Raw genomic sequence first — 18054 nt, 5'->3', positions numbered from 1 at the left:
ATTGGCTTTTCAAGAGGCCTCGACGATAGAGTTGTTGGCTCCTGGCTCGGTGGAGGCAATGACGGTACAGAATTCGCCAAAAACTTCGACTTGCCAGTGACACGCACTTTGGCCCCGGTCTAACCAAGTTTCCTATGACCAGGCTTGGACGAATGCGTCATGGAAAGGATGAAAAAGGTTTCACTAGATGCGTTTCGCATGTCCCAGCACTGGTGGACCCTTTGTACCGGGATTTGTGCCCATCTCTAATGGGGTACAAGACCGGCCTAAACTTTGGTCTCGTTCACCTGGACTGTTCCATTCCTCCAGTGAGTGTGGCAATGAGCTATATTGTGCTTCCAGCAAGGCAGGGATTGGCCTTCTGAGCCATAGTTCCACGGGGCCATCGCTTGGTGGACATTACCTTTGTTTTCAGAGTGGGTGCTGAAAAGTGTATCCAACTGTACGTGGAATTCTGTAGAACAATGCATACCGAAGCCACAATCCAATCCCAGCTGTGGCGGCCTTTGAGGGAGTTATAAAGCAGAGTCTGATGCCTGTTTATTCTTGATTCAAGTTGCTTCTATTTTTTCCTCCAGTTCTGTTTATAGTACATTCTTTCCATCCGAAGACGATCTCTTTCCCTTTAGAGATACATCATATTAGAGAAGTTTCCAAGCCCACCATGGCCCTTCCGTCAGCATACCGCGAGAACCTTGAGGCGGCACTAGACCCTAGCCGCCAGAAAGGTCAGGTCTTCAAGCTTACAGCACCAGCTGACGAGCTTGGTTGTGTTGACTTCGGCTCAAATAACACCCTTTCCCTTGGTGGGAGCGCAGCAACACGAGAGGAGTTTCTCAGAGAGCTTGCGCGAAATCCTAACTTTGCTATTGGGACCGGGGGCAGCCGTCTCCTAGGCGGAACCACTCGATATATTGACGAGCTCGAACGAGACTTGGCCCACTTTTATAATGCAGACGAGGGCTTGATTTTGCCTTCTGGATATGAGGGCAACGTTGCTATTCATGCGACGCTCCCGCAGACGGGAGATGCCATTATTCACGACGCAAAGATTCATGCCAGCACGCGCGATGGCATGCGTTCCTCAAAAGCACACATCATACGACCATTTGCGCACAACGACCCACAATCCTTGTACGACGTTCTCGAAGAAGTCAAGCTATTGGAGCCAGCAATTGCCGATGGGCTCAATACCGTCTTCGTGACCATTGAATCGATCTACAGCATGGACGGGGACGTGGCGCCCGTGGCTGAGATCGTCAACGAAGCGAAACGGGCCTTGCCGAAAGGTAATCTTGTTATGATCCTTGACGAGGCTCACTCCCATGGTATTGTCGGACCAAGTGGAGCTGGTCTAGCCTGTCAGCTGGGTCTGGAGCACGAGATTGCTGTCAGGTTGCACACCTTCGGCAAGGCTATTGGAGGAGGTGGTGGTAGGCTTTCTATCCCAACCCATTTTATGCTGCAACAACCTCCGACTAACCAATCATAGGCATTATTCTCTGTGACGGTCTGATTAAAAGGTATCTGGTCAGCCATGCGCGTAACTTCATGTTCACCACGGCTCCGGCCTTCACTTTTTTTGCCACCATCAAAGCTGCGGTCACTGTCATGAGCAGCGAGGAGGGTGACTGGGTAAGTGTAACCCCGTTCACACAACGTTTGAAGTTTTTTCCTCTCTAATACAGATGGAGGTAATCAGCGTCGAAAGCAACTCCAAGACCGGATCTACCACTTCTATGACCTCCTCTTTCATCATCCCCACTGGGAACATGTTCGAAGATCCGGAATCCTGAGCATTCCTACCACCGACCATTTTCTGACAGGTTCTTCGTTCCTTGTACCCATTATCCCAGTCATCACACAGCCAGGCTACTGCCGTAGTCTCGAGAAATGGCTCCTAGACCGTGGAATGTACACGCATGGGGTGCGGTATCCCGTTGTGCCCATGGCGAAAGAGCGGGTTCGAGTTATGATGCACGTTGAAAATACACCAGAGCAAATCGAAGCGTTGGTCAAGTCGATCATGGAATGGGCGGACCAGTATGCGCCGACCCTGTCTCCAACTACAATCAAGTTACGGCTGTGAGAGAAAGCGATGCTTGTGTGGATGTTAACAAATTGTACAGAGGTAAACTGGATGAACATTATCCGTGATATTTTCATCTTAGTCGGAAAATGGTTTATGTACAGAAAATATGTTTCCATTTGTCTCAATCTGACTTTCGTTTCATGATTACATCTTTTGGTCATCATCATGATTATTATCGTTGTTGTGTTTTATTTGCCTTTTCATCCTATAAAGTGCTAAATCAACCAATACATCCCAGCTTAAAAGCACCTTTAACTGCGGAGTACTTCCGGCCTATATACCTGGACTGTTCGTCAGATAGCCCGTTAAACCGACAATGACGTGAAAGAGTTTAGGTAATACATATAGCACCTAAGTAGATATACATCCAGACCATTTAAAAGTATAGTATCATGAAAGAGACACTAGATAACACTACCATGACCTACTATTAGCTCTCCAAGACATTCGGCAATCCGTTCCTCCCCCAAATATGACAGCACAGACACATTCCTAGACCGGTTCCACCTAAACACTCCCTCCGCATCCACGAATTCCACAACCAAAATTTGCTGACAATAAACTTCACTCCCTGCATTAGGGCACCCCCTCAAAGCAACTTAGGTAAATCGTCAAAAACAATCCCGACCACGCGATCCCCGCCCCCTACCAAATCAACATCCATGCAGAAACAAACCCATAACATCGGCGACCTCATCCCAGCCGATACACCCCATTCACATACAAACGGTCATCGGTGTCGCGGCTATCGCCGACCCCGGATTCCATATCCGCACTGGCAATACATTGTTACAAATCCAGTACACAACACACTGATTCTATTGGTCGGAACCAAGGAAAGACCGTCACGATGAGATACGTATCGCCGTTTTGATTCTCGCCCGAATCAGGCGACCGGGAGCGCCGATCCTTAGCCCGTTCGGGGACCAGGATCCGACCACCCGATACCGAATGCGGACTGGAGACTTAACCCCTTTGAGAACTGATCACGGGGGTGGTTTAGCCTGTCAAAGAACATGATCCCTGCAAGGCGGGAACAAAAGTACTGCCGTTGGACTAGTTCAGGATCCTTATACTTCTGGGTGATGGTTGGAAGTATGTGTGCGTGAGAACATGGTCCTTGAGTATGAGGAATGTTTCTGGATTCCCTCACGGGGGATATTCCCTCGAGGAACTGCGGTTAAACTTTTGGTTTTTTCCTTTTTTCTGCCCTCGGGGACCACAGGGAAGGGTTGACGCAATGGCAATAGAGGGATGGATCGCGGTGGTCCCCGAGTGAGAGGACTGAAATTCTTTGTTCCCGATTGATGTTGTTTGTTGGGATTCTACTCGGTCTGGTGATATCTTTTTTTTATTTCTTTTATCTAGGGACGTCGTTACGTGTGCGAAAATGGATTTCTAGGATTCAATTCTTGGGATAGCGTTGTGATCTACCGTGAAATCTTATATGTTGTCTTGAAGAAGTTGGATATCGTACAATACCATTGTTGGTCCTCTTGCTTTTGTCATGTTTACACCCGTACATACGTCCTTGGGAGCTCTGTTGCTCTTTCAGGGTTCCTCCGGTCTTCTTCTTCATAATGGCGCGGTTTTTGGCATTTCATCGCTTTTGTCAGGATCGGTTTTGCGTCCGTCCCGGGACAATGTTCCCATCATTGCTGGGTTGTTGTCTAGTGTCGTCCCTGTTTACCTCTTTGTGCCTTCGTTGATACCGTTATATCCGCCGGGCCCGAACTCCTGGGCATCGGTGGCTTCTACTCTCGCGACGGGGTTCTTGTTGGGTTGGGGGACAAAGGTATGCAGAGCTGGCTGTCTATGCAGAAGACAAGCTAACAAAGGGCACAAACTAGAATGGTCGAGGATGTACATCTGGCCACATGCTCTGTGGTATATCCCGCTTGTCGCCGCGCTCCTTCATCGCAACCGCTATCTTCTTCACAACCGCTCTGCTCACGGCAAATCTGGTCTCGGGAGGCCAGAACATCCCTCCTTGTCCGCATGGAGTTCCCTGTTACACTCCCATGTATCCGTCAACAGCGGAGCTCATATTCATGATCGGGACTACCACTCTCACATTCATCACCAACTGGTTCGTGGTGCCGCGGATAATGGGTAAATCGGAGAAATCCAGAACGCTCTTCTCCTATCTAGCAGGGCTGCAATTCGGCATGGGCCTCTTCTTCACCGGAATGGCAAACCCATCAAAGGTTTTGCGTTTCTTCGCTTTTCCAACCGACTTATTCCGTTTCGATCCTTCGCTCGCGCTTGTAATTCTCTTTGGAATCGGACCGTCGCTCATTACCTTTTTGACAGCGAAACCGGGACAGAAGACCGACAAACTGGATGGCAAGCCGGAACTGCCCACATTGGCAGACAGTTGGAGGCTCCCAACAGCCACTATGGCGGACATTGACTGGAGGTTTGTCGCCGGTGCAGCGGCCTTTGGGGTTGCCTGGGGGTTACGGGGAGTGTGTCCGGGTCCCGCGGTGCTTCGTGCAGCTCTGCAGCCGGCATGGGGCCTAGTCGAAATGACAGGGTACATGCTAGGCAACCTGGTATAAATGGCATGAAACTGTTCCCGTATCTTGAAAATTTCTACGGATGTCAGTGAGAAACGTGTCCCGTTGATCTATCAAAGACCGGGAGAAAGGATCGCTAAAAGGCAACCGCCATTAAGAGCTATGCGACACGAACGTCAGCACGGTTCACCATGATATAGAGCTAAAAGTGCAAGATATGTAACATAGACTGTACATATTAGAGCCTCGGAGGCAGTATATAAACCACTTGGAATTAATTTTGGTATATCTTACAGCTCAGTTTTTTTGTTCAAACGGTCGGCGTTCTTTGCGGGCGGCGCTTCGCCGATGGGTTGGGGCATGAAGCCCTCCAATTCCATCCACTCGGCCGCAAATGCTGTAATCAGCATGCTCCAGTCTTCCACGGTTGCTAGATCCAGATGTTCGCCATCGTCCGGTACGCCCTTTTCGTTATGCCACACCAGTGGGAATCCTTTGGCGGGATGAGCGTCGATGAGATGCAGAATTTCGACACCACGTTCCAGGAATGGCAAATGGTCATCCTGTATGCCGAGGAAAGTGGTAATGTCATGCTCCGACTTCGACATATCAATGAACCATGCTGGGTGGGATGAATCAACAGAGGACTTGAACTGCTTAAGGTCTCGAAATCGCTTCTCAAGTTGAGCCAGCTTCTTATATGCCCAATGCGTAGTTGAGAAGTAGGACTGGATAGTTGGACTTTTAGAGCCGAGGAGATCCAAAAGTACGAACAGGGATATAGAAGACAAAGGGGTCTTGTACGTTGACATAGCAGGGTTTACCTCCGAATCCCAATGCTCGGCCAGCGAACGAGCCCCGTACAGCGAATCAGTTGCAGTCCATACTTTGAATGCCTCCTCTCCATCCAAGAAGATGACTTGGATGCCCTTTTGCTCCTCCAACGAGTCGGCGTTGCCCTCTGCTTGCATCTTCTCCCACTTCTTTGTCAAGGCTGAATCAATGCTCCTCATGGAGTGCATAAGCATTGCGCAAGGGGCGGCGCTATCAATTGCCCCGATGAAACCCTCCGGCGAGTATTTACTGTCATAATGCGCAACGAGTGTAAGCCTTCCAACGTCGCCTGGGGCTGCCCACGGAGGGTCACGAGACGCAATGAGATTCACGAAGGGAACCTCCTTTCCTTTCGATACAGGAGTTGTCGACGTGGAGTTCTGGAATTGGATATTCCAGCTTGGGAGGGTCGTGCGGAAGAAGTCCGCAAAGTGCTCGAGGACGGCTGCAGAGCCCGCCGTTCCGGAGACTCGAGGCCTTAGAATAGGCGCTAATAGTGCTCCATTATGGATGTCGAAGTCATTGTTCGGACGAGGAAGGGCATTCAATGTGTTATCGGAGACTTCCTCGTACGCTTGGCCAGCAAGCAAGAAGTACAAGAGTGCAACGCCTATCGTAAGCAAAGGGCGGAAAAGGCCACTGTTAGCAGAAGACATAGTGAAGTCCGAGTGCTAGCAGGGATCACGATCCCTGTTCAAGCGACGACCGAGGATAAGCCCGAATTCGAACAGATCCACAACAAAGGAGCGACCATAAACGATAGCCTTAAAGAAGGGATGTTTAAAGTTGTTGACAGAAAGCTGGCCGGTTGTCAACGAGAGCTGATCGGCGCCAAGACCGTCGCGGGTCACGTTCCGAGGATCATCCGCATTCCGTCATCTTTTTCGAATGCGACAAGCTGCAACTCGCCTCCCTCAATGCAATTGTCCACTATGAGGCCTCAAATCTTATTGCATCCGCAATTGCGCACGCTGCTCCCCCGTGGTGTGCGGAGGGATCTTAACAGCACGATCTTCTATCGCCTGAAGACGACTCAAACGCCGTTTCGACTCTCCAAAAATGAATCCCCGGCTCTGAAACCAAAGGAAAACAATGCGACAGCTGCCCGGAGCTCACCACAGTCGGCCACGACACATGCAAAGACCGCTATTCGACGAGGTACGCTTTCTGTGATAACTTGCAATTGGAACATTGGTCCTGACGGTATATTGCAGGTCCCCCGGAGCGCATATTGATCTACCATGGCGGAACAGGCAAGACAATCTTTCTGGGGATGTTGCGCATCACAACCATCTTCCTTTTTGGCGTTTCTGTCCTGGTTGTCGCACCGGCATTTGCGTCCGATGAGTTTCCATGGTATCTAGCACCCGCTGGTAAGATTGACTCTCCACCCTGGCGGCTTGTTAGCTAAACATTTTTGTGCAGTTGTTGTTGGCGGAGCTCTCCCGATGCTTTTCGTTTCTTATACCTCTGCTCCATTCGTGAATTTCGTACACCTCGCTCTTCCTGCTTTTGCTCGGCGTTCAAAGGAACATACGGTTCAATATGCGAAGAACCTGCCTCCTACAGCTACATTATACATCAACACTATGAAGTTCACGACTATTCCTCGACAGACCGAGGTGCGACTGGGGGACTTGGTTCCTGACAAAGCCATTTTCCGTCCCGTGAGCTTTCGCAATAAAAACCCTGCCCCTTTGCCCTGGTGGGCAGGAAAGACTCTACGGCAATTCTACGCGGCAGAGAAGAGTCAGCCTGGCAGAGAGTCAACGACATTCTATCCCGAATTGTGGGAACATGTATACAAACAGATCCAAAAGAACCCGTCACCAAAGAAATGAGAATCAAGGAAATATCCTCTGTTAATATGACTGTAACATAAAGCTCGTGATTGGCTAAGATTTGAGTGGTGACTGGACAATTCACTACTCCTGCTCTCGCTATAGGAATAACTCTTTGCATTCACTTCTGATCATTTACTCTTGCTACACTCCCTCCCGGAACATTCTGACCATTTTCGCTGTGATTTAATCTCTTCCTTTCACGAGGGCAGTGTTTCCCTTCTTCCTGTGTTCCTCGTTGATAGTTCTTTCTCTCCTCACTTTACAATCTCCCATCTCCTCTCTCAGTCAATCTTCACTACCTCTCACTTCCCCTCCTCTCAGCTCCATCGACTCTACACTTCTTCTCTTGGTCTTCTTCCATCGCCTACGTACACCAAAGCATCAACCATTTACTTGGAACAGTCAACATGTCCAACAAACCCAAGCCCGACACTCTCCTAGGCCTCACCAACTCCGAGCAGAAAATCCTCCTCCTGAGCATCCTCTGCACCGACGAAAGCAACAAAGTACGTACACCCACTCTCCATTCAAACCAGAACTCCGAACTAATATAAACTCGAGCTTGACCTCGACAAACTGGCCCAGTACGGCGGGTACAAGAACCCAGCCTCAGCTAGTACAACATACCGGAACGCAAAGCGTAAGCTGAGCGACTACAAGCCAGAACCACCCACCTCCGCTGAGGGCTCCTCAGCCAACACCCCCAAGAGGGGCCGACCCCCCAAGAAGGCTGCGGCCGCAGAGCCCCCAATGGCTGCCGACACGGAACCCGTGGAAGAAGAAGCAGCGCCAGCCCCCAAAGCGAAGCGCCAGCGTATCATTAAGAAGGGCATCGCAAAGGTGATCAAGAAAGACTCGTATGAGTATGCCCCTGTCCTGCTACGCACGAGAAATCAAAATGAACACCGCTAATCAAGAGGCCAAATCAATCGCAGCAGCGAAGACACCGTTAAGTCTGAGCCCAGTTCCTCCATGGCTGAAACCAAGGGTAGCATCAAATCAGAGGATAGTTCCGTGAAAGGAGAAGATGTTTCGATCAAGGAGGAGATGCGAAGCATTAAGCAGGAACCGGAGGATATCTACGACGACTGTAAGACCGAGGATGAGTCCCCCATGACTAATGAGGAGCTCGATGCTCAGCTCAACGCTATGTACGAGGCCGCTCATCCTGGTATCAAGGCTGAGGCTGAGGGTGATGCTTAGGTCGTCTTCTCGTTTCTTGCTATGATGGATTCCAGAGCGGATGGTGGAGTTATCTAGCAAGCTGTTGTTTCTTTTCTTATTAGTAATTGGCTACTGTTCGGTGGAAGGGAAAGCCAGAATTTGGATTGTTGCTCAGCTTAGAAAGATCTAAGGGTCTGGTATCTGGTGGTCTATCTACACTGTGTTACTCAGTACATAAACTCAAAAAAAGAAAAACAAGAAAGCTCCGCTCTTACCATTCAGTACTATGGCCATTCTAAGTGTAAATCAAGAATCAGCGAATTTCATCGAAGGATCTGTGTTTGGTGGCCGAATTGCATTGAGAAATGGTTCACGGTCTGGAACAAAGCAGAAAAGAGGCGGCCATCCCTGTTAGGAGGTACACTCAAAGGTTGTTGTAAATCACAAAGAAGTCTTGAATTTAATATTCCCTATATAATCACGCCAGCCGCAGATTAATCAATTAAGATACCAATCAACACATATTAACACATCCCCGAACTCCGAGCAAAGACCCCTTTTATAAAGAACATGACGTGACAGACTTAATCAAACACCGAATGAGTGAAGGAACACTTGAAGTATAGAGCAACAAATGTAATCACAGAGCTTCAATAGCCTTAAGAAGTACGTCCAGACCTCTATCGGTGACTTCGTGCTCATTGACGTCAGAGGACTCTCGAAGGGCCCAGGCGACATCGCTCCACCAACCCAACCCAATGAAACCACCACCTTTTCGGCGTTCAAGACTCTCTTTGAGACGACTAGTGTGTTCCCATTGCTTTGCGGCGACCTCCGCTCTCTCGATGACCTTGCTGGAAATACCACACATGGCGGCACAGTGCATGCCGAAACTACCTTCGGCAACACCGTCTTCCAGTTTATACAGGAACGTAACACGTCGCTCCTCATCGTCTACATGGATCTTCATGCGTTTCGGTGTGATCTCAGGGTGTCCTTCAAACTCAGCCGCCAGGGAGTGGTAGTGGGTCGCGAAGAATCCCAAGGCTCCAATGTGCGTAGCAACATGGTGCAGTACGGCTTGGGCCACGGCCACTCCGTCGTATGAGCTGGTTCCACGACCCAATTCATCGAGGATAACCAAAGATCGGGGAGTAGCTTCGGAGAGGATCTTCTTGGTTTCGGAAAGCTCTACGAAGAACGTTGACTGAGCGGCGAAGATATTGTCATTTGCGCCTAAACGGGACATGATGCGGTCCACGGGGGTCAATCGCGCAGATTGGCAAGGCAAGTAGCAACCGATCTGAGCCATGATCACGGCGACACACGTCTACAGGCAATTTAGTTAGCGAATTACAACGCAAATCAGGCAAGGTGACGTACCATTCGAAGGACAGTGGATTTTCCGGCAGCATTAGCACCAGTGAGAAGATCAATGTTAGCACGGTCACCCCCCAATTTGATGTCATTCGGTATGAAGTCTTCCACAGAGGAGAGGAGGCACGGATGGCGTAGCTCCTCGAATTCGAGTACACTTCGCTCATCCTCAACAAAGACAGGGCGGCAACTTGGTTGTCCCAAAGATGAGGAAGCCTTTGCAAGACTTATCAAGCAGTCCAGCTGCGAGATAATCTTGACTGCTGCCAGCCATGTTATATAATGTTCGTCAAACCGGGCATAGAATCGGCCAGCGACTTCTTTCACAATCTGACTATGTGTCTCTTGGGCTTCCTGCAATTTACGGATGATCGTCCGAAGTTCAGGGAAATAATACCGTTTCACTTGTTTAGTTGCTGACATCTGGTCCCAGTTCTTGGGAATGTTCTTTACCTTGATCGGCACCTCCAACTGGTAGATCTCCTTGCCGTTGTCACGGTAGCAAATGGCAGTAGAGCCTAACTCACGACGAACCCGCTTCAGAAGACTATCAAGCTCGTTGTGGAGTTCTTCGATGTACTCTTGGGAGTTGTCGAAGTCTTCTTCAACGCCTGATTTAGGTACTAGAATGCCATTCTCCCTTGCTTTGGTGCGGTCAAATGCTGTTTTCCAGTATTCAAGCAACTCATTCAGGTCCGGCATCGCACTTATCAACTGACCAATAACGCCTTCTCCAGAACCACTGTCCTTAAGAAGACTCACGGTGTATTCAATTTGCTCGAAGCCCTCCAGCACACGCAGGAAGTCCTGGGCTTTGCAATTAGCAGCATGAATACGGGAAATCAGTCTTTCCAAATCAGGCATCTTGGTCAATTGTGAAGAAAACTGATCCCGAATGTTAGGATCCGCGTTAAGGGCATCAACAGCATCCAATCTGGCATTGATTTTCTTCGCATCTATCAGCGGGTGGCAAACCCACTGCTTGAACATGCGCTTGCCGAATGGTGTGATGCAGCGATTCAAAAGCTGGAATAGTGTCCCATCAGAGCCTCCATCAAATGAATTTGCAAAGATTTCCATGTTGATAAGGGTCTGGCCATCCAACACTAGGCTAGAAGCCTTCTTGATTGGATCGTACGAGGAGAAGTTACCGATTGTGATCAAGTCACGGTCAAGTTTCAAGAGCCGGAGATATTGTACCAACGCCCCAAAGGCTGACATCACTAGTTCTTTATCGCGAGCCGCTCGAAGAGCTTCCGGCCACGCCTTCAGGTTGTCATCGTCCTCAGAAACAAAATACTCGCTGACATCCATTTCTTTCACCGTAATGTCCGCTTCCCAGAACTCTTTCCCTGGCTTCAAGTGGTTCCAAATGGTAGTGGGGCCTGTATTATTCTTCAAAATTCGGAGTGCCTTCTGTGAAACTGTGGACTTTTCGAGAAGTAGTTCTTGCGGGCGAGTCTGAGCCACGAATGTTTCAAACTTTGTCATGTCGGCATCATCGACAAACTCCGACAAGAAGAATTGTCCCGTCGCTGTGTCAACGAAAGCTAGCCCAAACGCAGGGAAATCCTCTATGATGGCTTCTTTGATAGCTACGCAGTAAGTAGACATGTCATCCTGCAGCATCGAACCCTCAACCAGCGTTCCAGCAGTAAGGACAGAAGACAGCTCTCTCCTGATGACCTTGTCTTCTTTGCCCCCTTTCTTTCCATCTCTTTCGCGCATTTCCTTGCCGAGGGCGGACTCTATTTGGTCGACGCGAGCAATCTTGAATCCCTTGGCGACAAACTGATTTGCCCAGTGATCCAAGCTCATTTCAGGAACACCCACCATACGCATGTTCACGCGATCGGTAAGTTTGAGGTCGAATAACTGGTGTCCAATGGTGGCGTCATTTTCATAAAGCTCATAAAACTTTCCCTTCTTAAAAAATACGACCGTGTCCCAAAACTTCTGCTTGATCTCCCAGTACTGTTTTTCGAAGGGTGAAAATTTAGCCCAAGCCAGTGGAGGAATATAAAGGGTACGAGGGTCGTAGTCAGGGTGGCCCGGGGAATGGCCATCTATATCCCGAATGTTTGCCAGCCAGGCATAGCGTTGCTCTGGTTCTGTAACGTGAGCTTTCAGTTTCTTACCAGATGGGCTCTTCGACTTCGCAGGGGCTGTTCGATTCTGACGAGGCTCGGCACTATCCGGATCATACGTCCATTTCATCGCGGAGCCAGAAGATGCATCAGGAATGTTCAAATCCATATCCTCCTCAAAGGATGGGACTGGCGGTACAGACGACGACTTGGGCTTCGGTTGAGTTGGCCTCTTGCGCTTCTTCGAAGTCTTTACGTCCTCATCTGAGTCATCCGCAACGATAAAATCATCCATATCTGAAACAGTCAATACCTGTCAAACTGCAACGAGGGCTTATGAGATCAATAACACACCTTCGTCCGAGTAGCCGGCATCATCTCCACCTTGTTCAAATTCATCATCGCTCTCGGGAGATAACTTTCTTCGCTTAGATATTTTGCTACTTTTCCGGCCTGGGCGGAATATCTTTTCGTCGTCATCCTCGCCTTCTGAATCGGACTCGAAGTAGTTGACCTGCTTTTTAGGCTACAGACAATCAGTATACACTATGATACAGAAGCCTTAGGGACATGGTAGCTTACCCGTCGAGATGGGGAATCGGTCTTTGCGTCATTAGAAGTCGCCTGCCAATCCAGTGAGCGAAGCTCTATCGGCGTCAAACGTGAGATCGTGCTAAAGTACTAATCATACCTGAATATGGCCCTCATCCTCCTCAGGCTCAACTAGATCACTACTTGGTACCGGGCTAAGGTCCGAGAGCTGTGGGAGACTCTTCTTCTTGTCGCTCTTCACGGACCCTCTGGCAGCCCCGCGCTGCTCCGATACTCTCTGAGCAGGCGACGAAGCTGGTTCAGCATTGCGAGCAGTAGATGGAGTGGATGGTGATGACTTCTGAAAGAAACCTAGAATTGACTTCTGGTTCTTCATGTTCTGAGTGCTAGAAGTAGTTCGTTTAAGCACTCCGGAGGGAGGCGTTGCGGCCGGGGAAGAGGATGCGGGCGGTCCTTTTGCCATTCTGGATTGATGGGGGTAAAAGATAGGATTTAAAACTCTAATAGAACATGCCGTAGATATTGAGAATCTATTCAACTCCGACAGGTAGGGGATAAGGCAGATGTGATGCTCTCGCAACAAATGCAGGCACTTTCCTGCCGGGCGGAAAGTCGATCTATCAAATCGTCGGAAGGGCGTCGCGCGTCGACGCGTTTAGTGGTTTTCCGGCCTTCATTCCGTCCACGCCTCAGGCATCAAGGGAAGTAGACGGCGGATAGGGTGGATCCGGAGTGATGCGCATGGTCAACCCTTACACCCGCCCCTTAAAAGGGCTTAAACAAATAATATGCTGCTCAATTGTCAATCCACTTAATAGCAGATTATTTAGCTAGCACTATGCCCTCTCATACTGAATCAAAGTATGAGTTTGGTGGACCGTGAGCTCAACCCTCCCCTAGTACTGGTGTACTGTATATCGCTGACTTACTATTCCTAGTTTGGGTGCTGCTGCCATCACCGTGGGCCTCCCCATTCTGCTCTATGTCTTTGCCTTTACATGCAACGATGTAACTGGCTGTCCAGTACCATCACTACTAAGCCCTCGTACCCTGAGCTGGGGGAGGCTAAAATCCGAGATTGGATGGCCTCTTGGGGGCATCTGGGGTCTTTACAGTTGGGAGGTGACGGGGGTGGTGCTTGCATATTACCTCCTCAGCATGTTCCTCTGGAAGATTCTCCCTGCACAAGAAGTGCGTGGCACAAAGTTGGTTCAACACGATCGGCCGTTGACATACCGCTTTAACTGTATGAGGTTTCATGTGAAACGCAACTCAAGACTAGCATTTGCTGACATTCCAACCAAGCTTTCTCGTCTAGCGTTGTTCAGCTAGCTGCATGCGCCATTGGAACATATCTCAAGGGTGCAGACTTTGTTGTCTGGACGTACATCGCGGACAATTATGTGCAGCTATTGACCGCCAACATTCTGATATCATACGCCCTTTCCGCGTTTGTATACGTACGCAGCTTCAGCGTGGACACCAATTATCCAAACAAGGAGCTTCGTGAGTTAGCTGCTGGTGGAAACACTGGTAATTCTGTATACGATTTTTATATCGGTCGTGAGCTGAACCCTCGTGTGTCTCTCCCAATCTTCGGCGAATTTGACATCAAAACCTGGTGCGAGATGCGCCCCGGCCTGACTGGGTGGATATTGCTCAACTTAGCATTTATTGCCAAGCAATACCGCACCTATGGCTTCATCTCCGATAGTATCCTCTTCACTGCTTCCGTACAAGCATTCTACGTTCTTGACGGACAGTATAACGAATCCGGCATTCTTACCATGATTGACATTACCACGGATGGCTTTGGGTTCATGTTGTCTTTCGGAGATCTTGTTTGGGTACCATTTCTCTACTCAACCCAGTGCCGATACCTCGCAGTCTACCCCTTGCACCTCGGATGGACCGGTATCGCCGCCGTAAGTGCAGTCTTCGCACTCGGCCTGTACATTTTCCGCGCTGCCAACACGCAGAAGAACGTTTTCCGCACGCAGCCTAGTGATCCAAGTGTGGCAAACATGCCGTACATTCAAACCAAACGAGGAACAAGACTGCTGACGGCAGGATGGTGGGGCATGTCTCGCCATATCAATTACTTTGGGGACTGGCTGCAATCCATGCCCTTTAGTTTGCCGACAGGACTGGCAGGCTATACTATCATGTCTGCTGGCAGTGCCGCAGCCTTATCAACGGACTTCAAGATGCTTGATGGGCGGGAGGTTGTTCAGGGTGAGGCCAAGGGCTGGGGGGCCATTTTCACGTACTTTTATGTGCTCTACTTTGCCATCCTCTTGATGCATCGTGAACGGAGAGATGATGCTATGTGTGCGAAGAAATACGGAGAAGACTGGGAGGAATACAGGAGGATTGTGAAGTGGAGAATTCTGCCTTGGGTCTACTAGATTGGCGGGCAATCTGGCAACCATCTATCACACCTGTACACTAAATAACTAGAGGCACATGCGCATGGCGAGTCTTGTTATGTAGTCTATGGATCACAATCTAGAGAAAAATGAAGCTTACATTCCGACAATTCATAGAAAATATAACAAGCACTTTAAAACATAGAAGAATTACAAATCTAGCTACATATTACGTACGCCGCATACAGATACTCCAACAAACAGCAGTCATATAAATGTGTGGATTCAAATTATACAAAATTATCTCTACGAGACAAACTTCATGCACGTGAAATAGACACGTGGAAATTAAATAGTGTAGGTCGAAGGTGGGAAGATAAAGTAGGGTTTCTAAAATAGTACTGCCAGGTAAACATGGCAGGGACTAAACATCGTACAGCATATCTACAAGTCTATATAATACATGAGGGAGGTATAGTGCGAGTGTAATTATATCCTACTCGCCCCAGCCCTTCTTTACTCCCCTTCAATAAGGGGCAGGGCCTTTGTTTTTCAGTTATCTGTAGCGGGCTGAGGAGCGCTTTCCTCCGGTTCCCAACCAGGGGCACTGAGTCCGAGCCGTTTGAACTCCTCGTCGCTGACGATCTTCACTGTCTTGAACTTCCACTTGCCCAACTTGAGGAATAGGATATTACCATCGACAATGAAGTCTTTGGTCTTCTCCGCTGGCCATGTTAAAATGGGTGTAAAGGCCAAGTCGTCCGACATTGTGCCTGAGTCTCCCGGCCGGCTTCCTACGTAAGCCCCTTTGTTCGTAACGATGCGATGGCCTTCACCTTTAGAAGAAACCAGGCCAGCAGACCACAGGATCTTGTGGAAGTTTTGGCCATAAACTAGAGACTCGGGGAGGGTAACCTGGATGCTTGGCATGTTCGAAAAATTAGTTTGAGGAGCATACTGGTTTCCTGACTGAGGATTTACGAAACCCGATGTTGGTGACTGGGCGTGGCCGGCAGGTGGACTGGAGTTTTTCTGCAGGGGAGTAGGCTCAGCTGTAGACGACCGTGAGCGGAACAATTGACGATGTTGGAGAGCAACTGCATCCGCCTCTTGTTTGCCGTGGATTAGCTCCACGAACTCTGCAGCCAGAGCGTGCTGAGCAACCCGTTTGGATGGGTCTTTGTTTTGCTCTTCCATGAGCTTGGCAATCTCAGGTAGGGGAAGAAAGGTAAACATTTTAAGGTAGCGCTCGACAACATCATCCGGAGTCCGAACAAAAAACTGCCATCAGTTAGTGATCTGCCTTGGTTGGGGCCCACAGTAGAACAAACCTGATACAGCTCGAACGTAGAGGTCATATCCTTGTCAAGCCAGATAGCGTTGCCAGCAGACTTTCCAAACTTTTCACCATTTGGTGCCGTCAGCAGTGGTGTTGTAAGCCCAATAGGGTTGTCTATATCATTTTCCAAAGGATCTCTTTCCTGCTCCATGGCCGTGTTCTTACTAATGGCCTTCACGGAGTCCATACCAAAGAGAATGTTTCCATACTGATCGGTACCTCCCACTTGGACCTGAACGCCCTTCTTGAAGAGAACCCACCAATCCCATGCCTGCAACAGGGGATAAGAGAACTCTGAGAATGACATGCCATCGCCTTTCGACAGCCGGTTCTTGACACTAAATTTCATATGTCAACAAATGTGTCCTGGAAGGAAAAGAATGTATAGAACGTACGTCTCCCTGCCCAGCATAGGGCCAAGCCGCATGTGAGCGCCTAGGTCCCGAAGAACTTCAATGAATGGCACCTTGTTCCACCATGTGTTGTTGTTTACCAAAGAACGCTTCCAAGCCCATTTCTTCTCGTATCCATGTCTCTTGCCGTACTGTTCAATGCTCGCACCCAGCTTCTTCAACTGCATGTGCATGCTGGCCATGTTCGCTTTTCGCACCGAGCTGTGGACTTGTTCTCTTCCTTTCAGACGTCCTGTTGGGTCACCGACGCGGGATGTGGCGCCACCAAGCTGTTTCGTATTAGACAAACATCACGAAAGCTTGGTAGAAGTATACTGACCACCCATGTCACCGGCAAGCCCCATACATAACCCCAAGCCAAAACCATGAACGGTAACATGTGGCCGACGTGTAAAGAAGGAGCGGTAGGGTCTACTCCCGCATACATCCCCGCCCTCTTCTCCGTGAACACCTTATGTAAAAGCTCTCGTTCACTGTAGACCCGGACGGAAACAAGTCAGTCGCAACGTCCAGCGGGTGCTGAGAGTAGCAATAGCTCCTTGACAATAGCTTACCCGACAACATCATGCAAAAGCCCTCTATCCTCGAGATGCTGCGCAAAGTTCTTCCGCTTTCCAGCTTTGATCTCTTCGGCGAACTCAGCCCATTCCTTCTCCGCCTCTTTCGTCCTCCGTATGTGCTGTTGTGTGATCCATCTTGTCTGCCCGACAACGCCACCACTAGCCGTAATCCTTAGCTCAGGACGACCGACATTGGACTGTAATGCACTCTTTTGCAGGGTCTCGGCCGTCCGTACATAGTTACGAACGCTGCATACTGACTGTCGGATCGGGGAAGCGACTGGGACGCGGAGGCGCGCCGCGCGAGGTAGGGTTCGTAAGTGCGGCCTCATCGGACCAGATTATTGCCAAAATAGATCAATCGCAAGCAAATATGCGACTGCAAGTTTGTAAAATCGAATCAGAACGGGAAAGCGCCTGGCTGATATTCAGTAACTTTTAATCGGATCTCCGACGATAAGAAACCGACGGAGAATCTTTGATGCGGAGCTTATTTCCTAAACGGTCAAACATATCAAGCTGGTAAATTTCACCATTGAGCTTTGCATAAGACATCGATGAGCTTTATTGCTGTGCCCTTTTCCTCAGTAAATGACCCTGAGAAGCTTTCTCCTACTCGCTACCAAGTCTTTAGCTTGGATTGCACGAATTACAAAGTTAGGTTAACTAAGAGGGATTACATCTGAAGATATGGCCGGATATTTAGGTTTTGAACATGTTCATATTGTATAGTACTCGAATGGTACATAGGTATATAAGCAATATAAGTAACTGGGATCACGCCATCGATGTGCAGAACCCTGTCATCAAGGCACAGTCCAAGGACAAGTGCCATTCCAGGGTCATTCACACACAACTTGCTCGTGAGAGTAGAACACCGCCAAGTATTGTGTTGTATCAGAGA

The 18054-nt window shown here is 49.2% G+C and overlaps 9 protein-coding genes across 9 annotated transcripts; 6 read left to right on the top strand and 3 right to left on the bottom strand.

The window, feature by feature from the left end:
- The first annotated feature begins 546 nt into the window (after positions 1–546).
- On the top strand, positions 547–3029 carry F9C07_1395185 (8-amino-7-oxononanoate synthase). The gene is made up of 3 exons (XM_071508065.1): positions 547–1433; positions 1493–1635; positions 1703–3029. Exons 1-3 carry the CDS (start codon positions 665–667, stop codon positions 2087–2089), a joined length of 1299 nt encoding a protein of 432 aa, XP_071364996.1. The 5' UTR covers positions 547–664; the 3' UTR covers positions 2090–3029.
- Positions 3030–3599: 570 nt separating this feature from the next.
- On the top strand, positions 3600–4653 carry F9C07_2230746 (YeeE/YedE family integral membrane protein; the record flags this gene model as incomplete). The annotated part of the gene is made up of 2 exons (XM_041285294.1): positions 3600–3887; positions 3943–4653. 2 exons carry the CDS (start codon positions 3600–3602, stop codon positions 4651–4653), a joined length of 999 nt encoding a protein of 332 aa, XP_041144493.1.
- Positions 4654–4901: 248 nt separating this feature from the next.
- F9C07_4874 (uncharacterized protein) lies at positions 4902–6101 on the bottom strand (the record flags this gene model as incomplete). Its single annotated transcript, XM_041285290.1, has 1 exon — positions 4902–6101. One exon carries the CDS (start codon positions 6099–6101, stop codon positions 4902–4904), a length of 1200 nt encoding a protein of 399 aa, XP_041144492.1.
- Positions 6102–6247: 146 nt separating this feature from the next.
- On the top strand, positions 6248–8146 carry F9C07_2150170 (uncharacterized protein). Its single transcript, XM_041290794.2, has 3 exons — positions 6248–6603; positions 6660–6818; positions 6871–8146. The coding sequence occupies exons 1-3, from the start codon at positions 6363–6365 to the stop codon at positions 7284–7286; spliced, it is 816 nt and encodes a 271-aa protein (XP_041144491.2). The 5' UTR covers positions 6248–6362; the 3' UTR covers positions 7287–8146.
- Positions 7697–8201, top strand: F9C07_4872 (putative histone h1.3; the record flags this gene model as incomplete). The annotated part of the gene is made up of 2 exons (XM_041290793.2): positions 7697–7795; positions 7851–8201. 2 exons carry the CDS (start codon positions 7697–7699, stop codon positions 8199–8201), a joined length of 450 nt encoding a protein of 149 aa, XP_041144490.2.
- Positions 8202–8261: 60 nt separating this feature from the next.
- Positions 8262–8492, top strand: F9C07_4871 (uncharacterized protein; the record flags this gene model as incomplete). The annotated part of the gene is made up of 1 exon (XM_071511281.1): positions 8262–8492. The coding sequence occupies one exon, from the start codon at positions 8262–8264 to the stop codon at positions 8490–8492; it is 231 nt and encodes a 76-aa protein (XP_071364995.1).
- A 601-nt stretch (positions 8493–9093) lies between these two features.
- Positions 9094–12932, bottom strand: F9C07_4870 (putative DNA mismatch repair protein Msh6; the record flags this gene model as incomplete). Its single annotated transcript, XM_041290782.1, has 5 exons — positions 9094–9783; positions 9837–12214; positions 12272–12443; positions 12500–12541; positions 12609–12932. 5 exons carry the CDS (start codon positions 12930–12932, stop codon positions 9094–9096), a joined length of 3606 nt encoding a protein of 1201 aa, XP_041144489.1.
- Positions 12933–13307: 375 nt separating this feature from the next.
- F9C07_4869 (putative C-14 sterol reductase) lies at positions 13308–14877 on the top strand (the record flags this gene model as incomplete). Its single annotated transcript, XM_041290792.1, has 3 exons — positions 13308–13348; positions 13408–13715; positions 13775–14877. 3 exons carry the CDS (start codon positions 13308–13310, stop codon positions 14875–14877), a joined length of 1452 nt encoding a protein of 483 aa, XP_041144488.1.
- A 246-nt stretch (positions 14878–15123) lies between these two features.
- Positions 15124–17922, bottom strand: F9C07_2281892 (uncharacterized protein). The gene is made up of 5 exons (XM_041290781.2): positions 17145–17922; positions 16910–17063; positions 16573–16859; positions 16170–16515; positions 15124–16119 (listed from the first exon to the last, which is right to left on the bottom strand). The coding sequence occupies exons 1-5, from the start codon at positions 17480–17482 to the stop codon at positions 15391–15393; spliced, it is 1854 nt and encodes a 617-aa protein (XP_041144487.1). The 5' UTR covers positions 17483–17922; the 3' UTR covers positions 15124–15390.
- Positions 17923–18054: the final 132 nt, after the last annotated feature.

Source organism: Aspergillus flavus, chromosome 3 (genome assembly GCF_009017415.1).
Source record: "Aspergillus flavus chromosome 3, complete sequence".
NCBI classification, from domain to species: Eukaryota; Fungi; Ascomycota; class Eurotiomycetes; order Eurotiales; family Aspergillaceae; genus Aspergillus; species Aspergillus flavus.
Note: the sequence above shows the minus strand (reverse complement) of the source record. Positions and strands in the feature narration are given on the sequence as shown.

Coding starts and splice junctions, on each gene's coding strand:
- F9C07_1395185 (XM_071508065.1), top strand. CDS start 665: ATGGCCCTTCCGTCAGCATACCGCGAGAACCTTGAGGCGGCACTAGAC. Junction 1,434..1,492: donor GGCTATTGGAGGAGGTGGTG/GTAGGCTTTCTA, acceptor AACCAATCATAG/GCATTATTCTCTGTGACGGT. Junction 1,636..1,702: donor GCAGCGAGGAGGGTGACTGG/GTAAGTGTAACC, acceptor GGAGGTAATCAG/CGTCGAAAGCAACTCCAAGA.
- F9C07_2150170 (XM_041290794.2), top strand. CDS start 6,363: ATGCAATTGTCCACTATGAGGCCTCAAATCTTATTGCATCCGCAATTG. Junction 6,604..6,659: donor AAAGACCGCTATTCGACGAG/GTACGCTTTCTG, acceptor GGTATATTGCAG/GTCCCCCGGAGCGCATATTG. Junction 6,819..6,870: donor ATGGTATCTAGCACCCGCTG/GTAAGATTGACT, acceptor ATTTTTGTGCAG/TTGTTGTTGGCGGAGCTCTC.
- F9C07_2281892 (XM_041290781.2), bottom strand. CDS start 17,482: ATGAGGCCGCACTTACGAACCCTACCTCGCGCGGCGCGCCTCCGCGTC. Junction 17,064..17,144: donor CTTTTGCATGATGTTGTCGG/GTAAGCTATTGT, acceptor CCGGGTCTACAG/TGAACGAGAGCTTTTACATA. Junction 16,860..16,909: donor GCTTGCCGGTGACATGGGTG/GTCAGTATACTT, acceptor AATACGAAACAG/CTTGGTGGCGCCACATCCCG.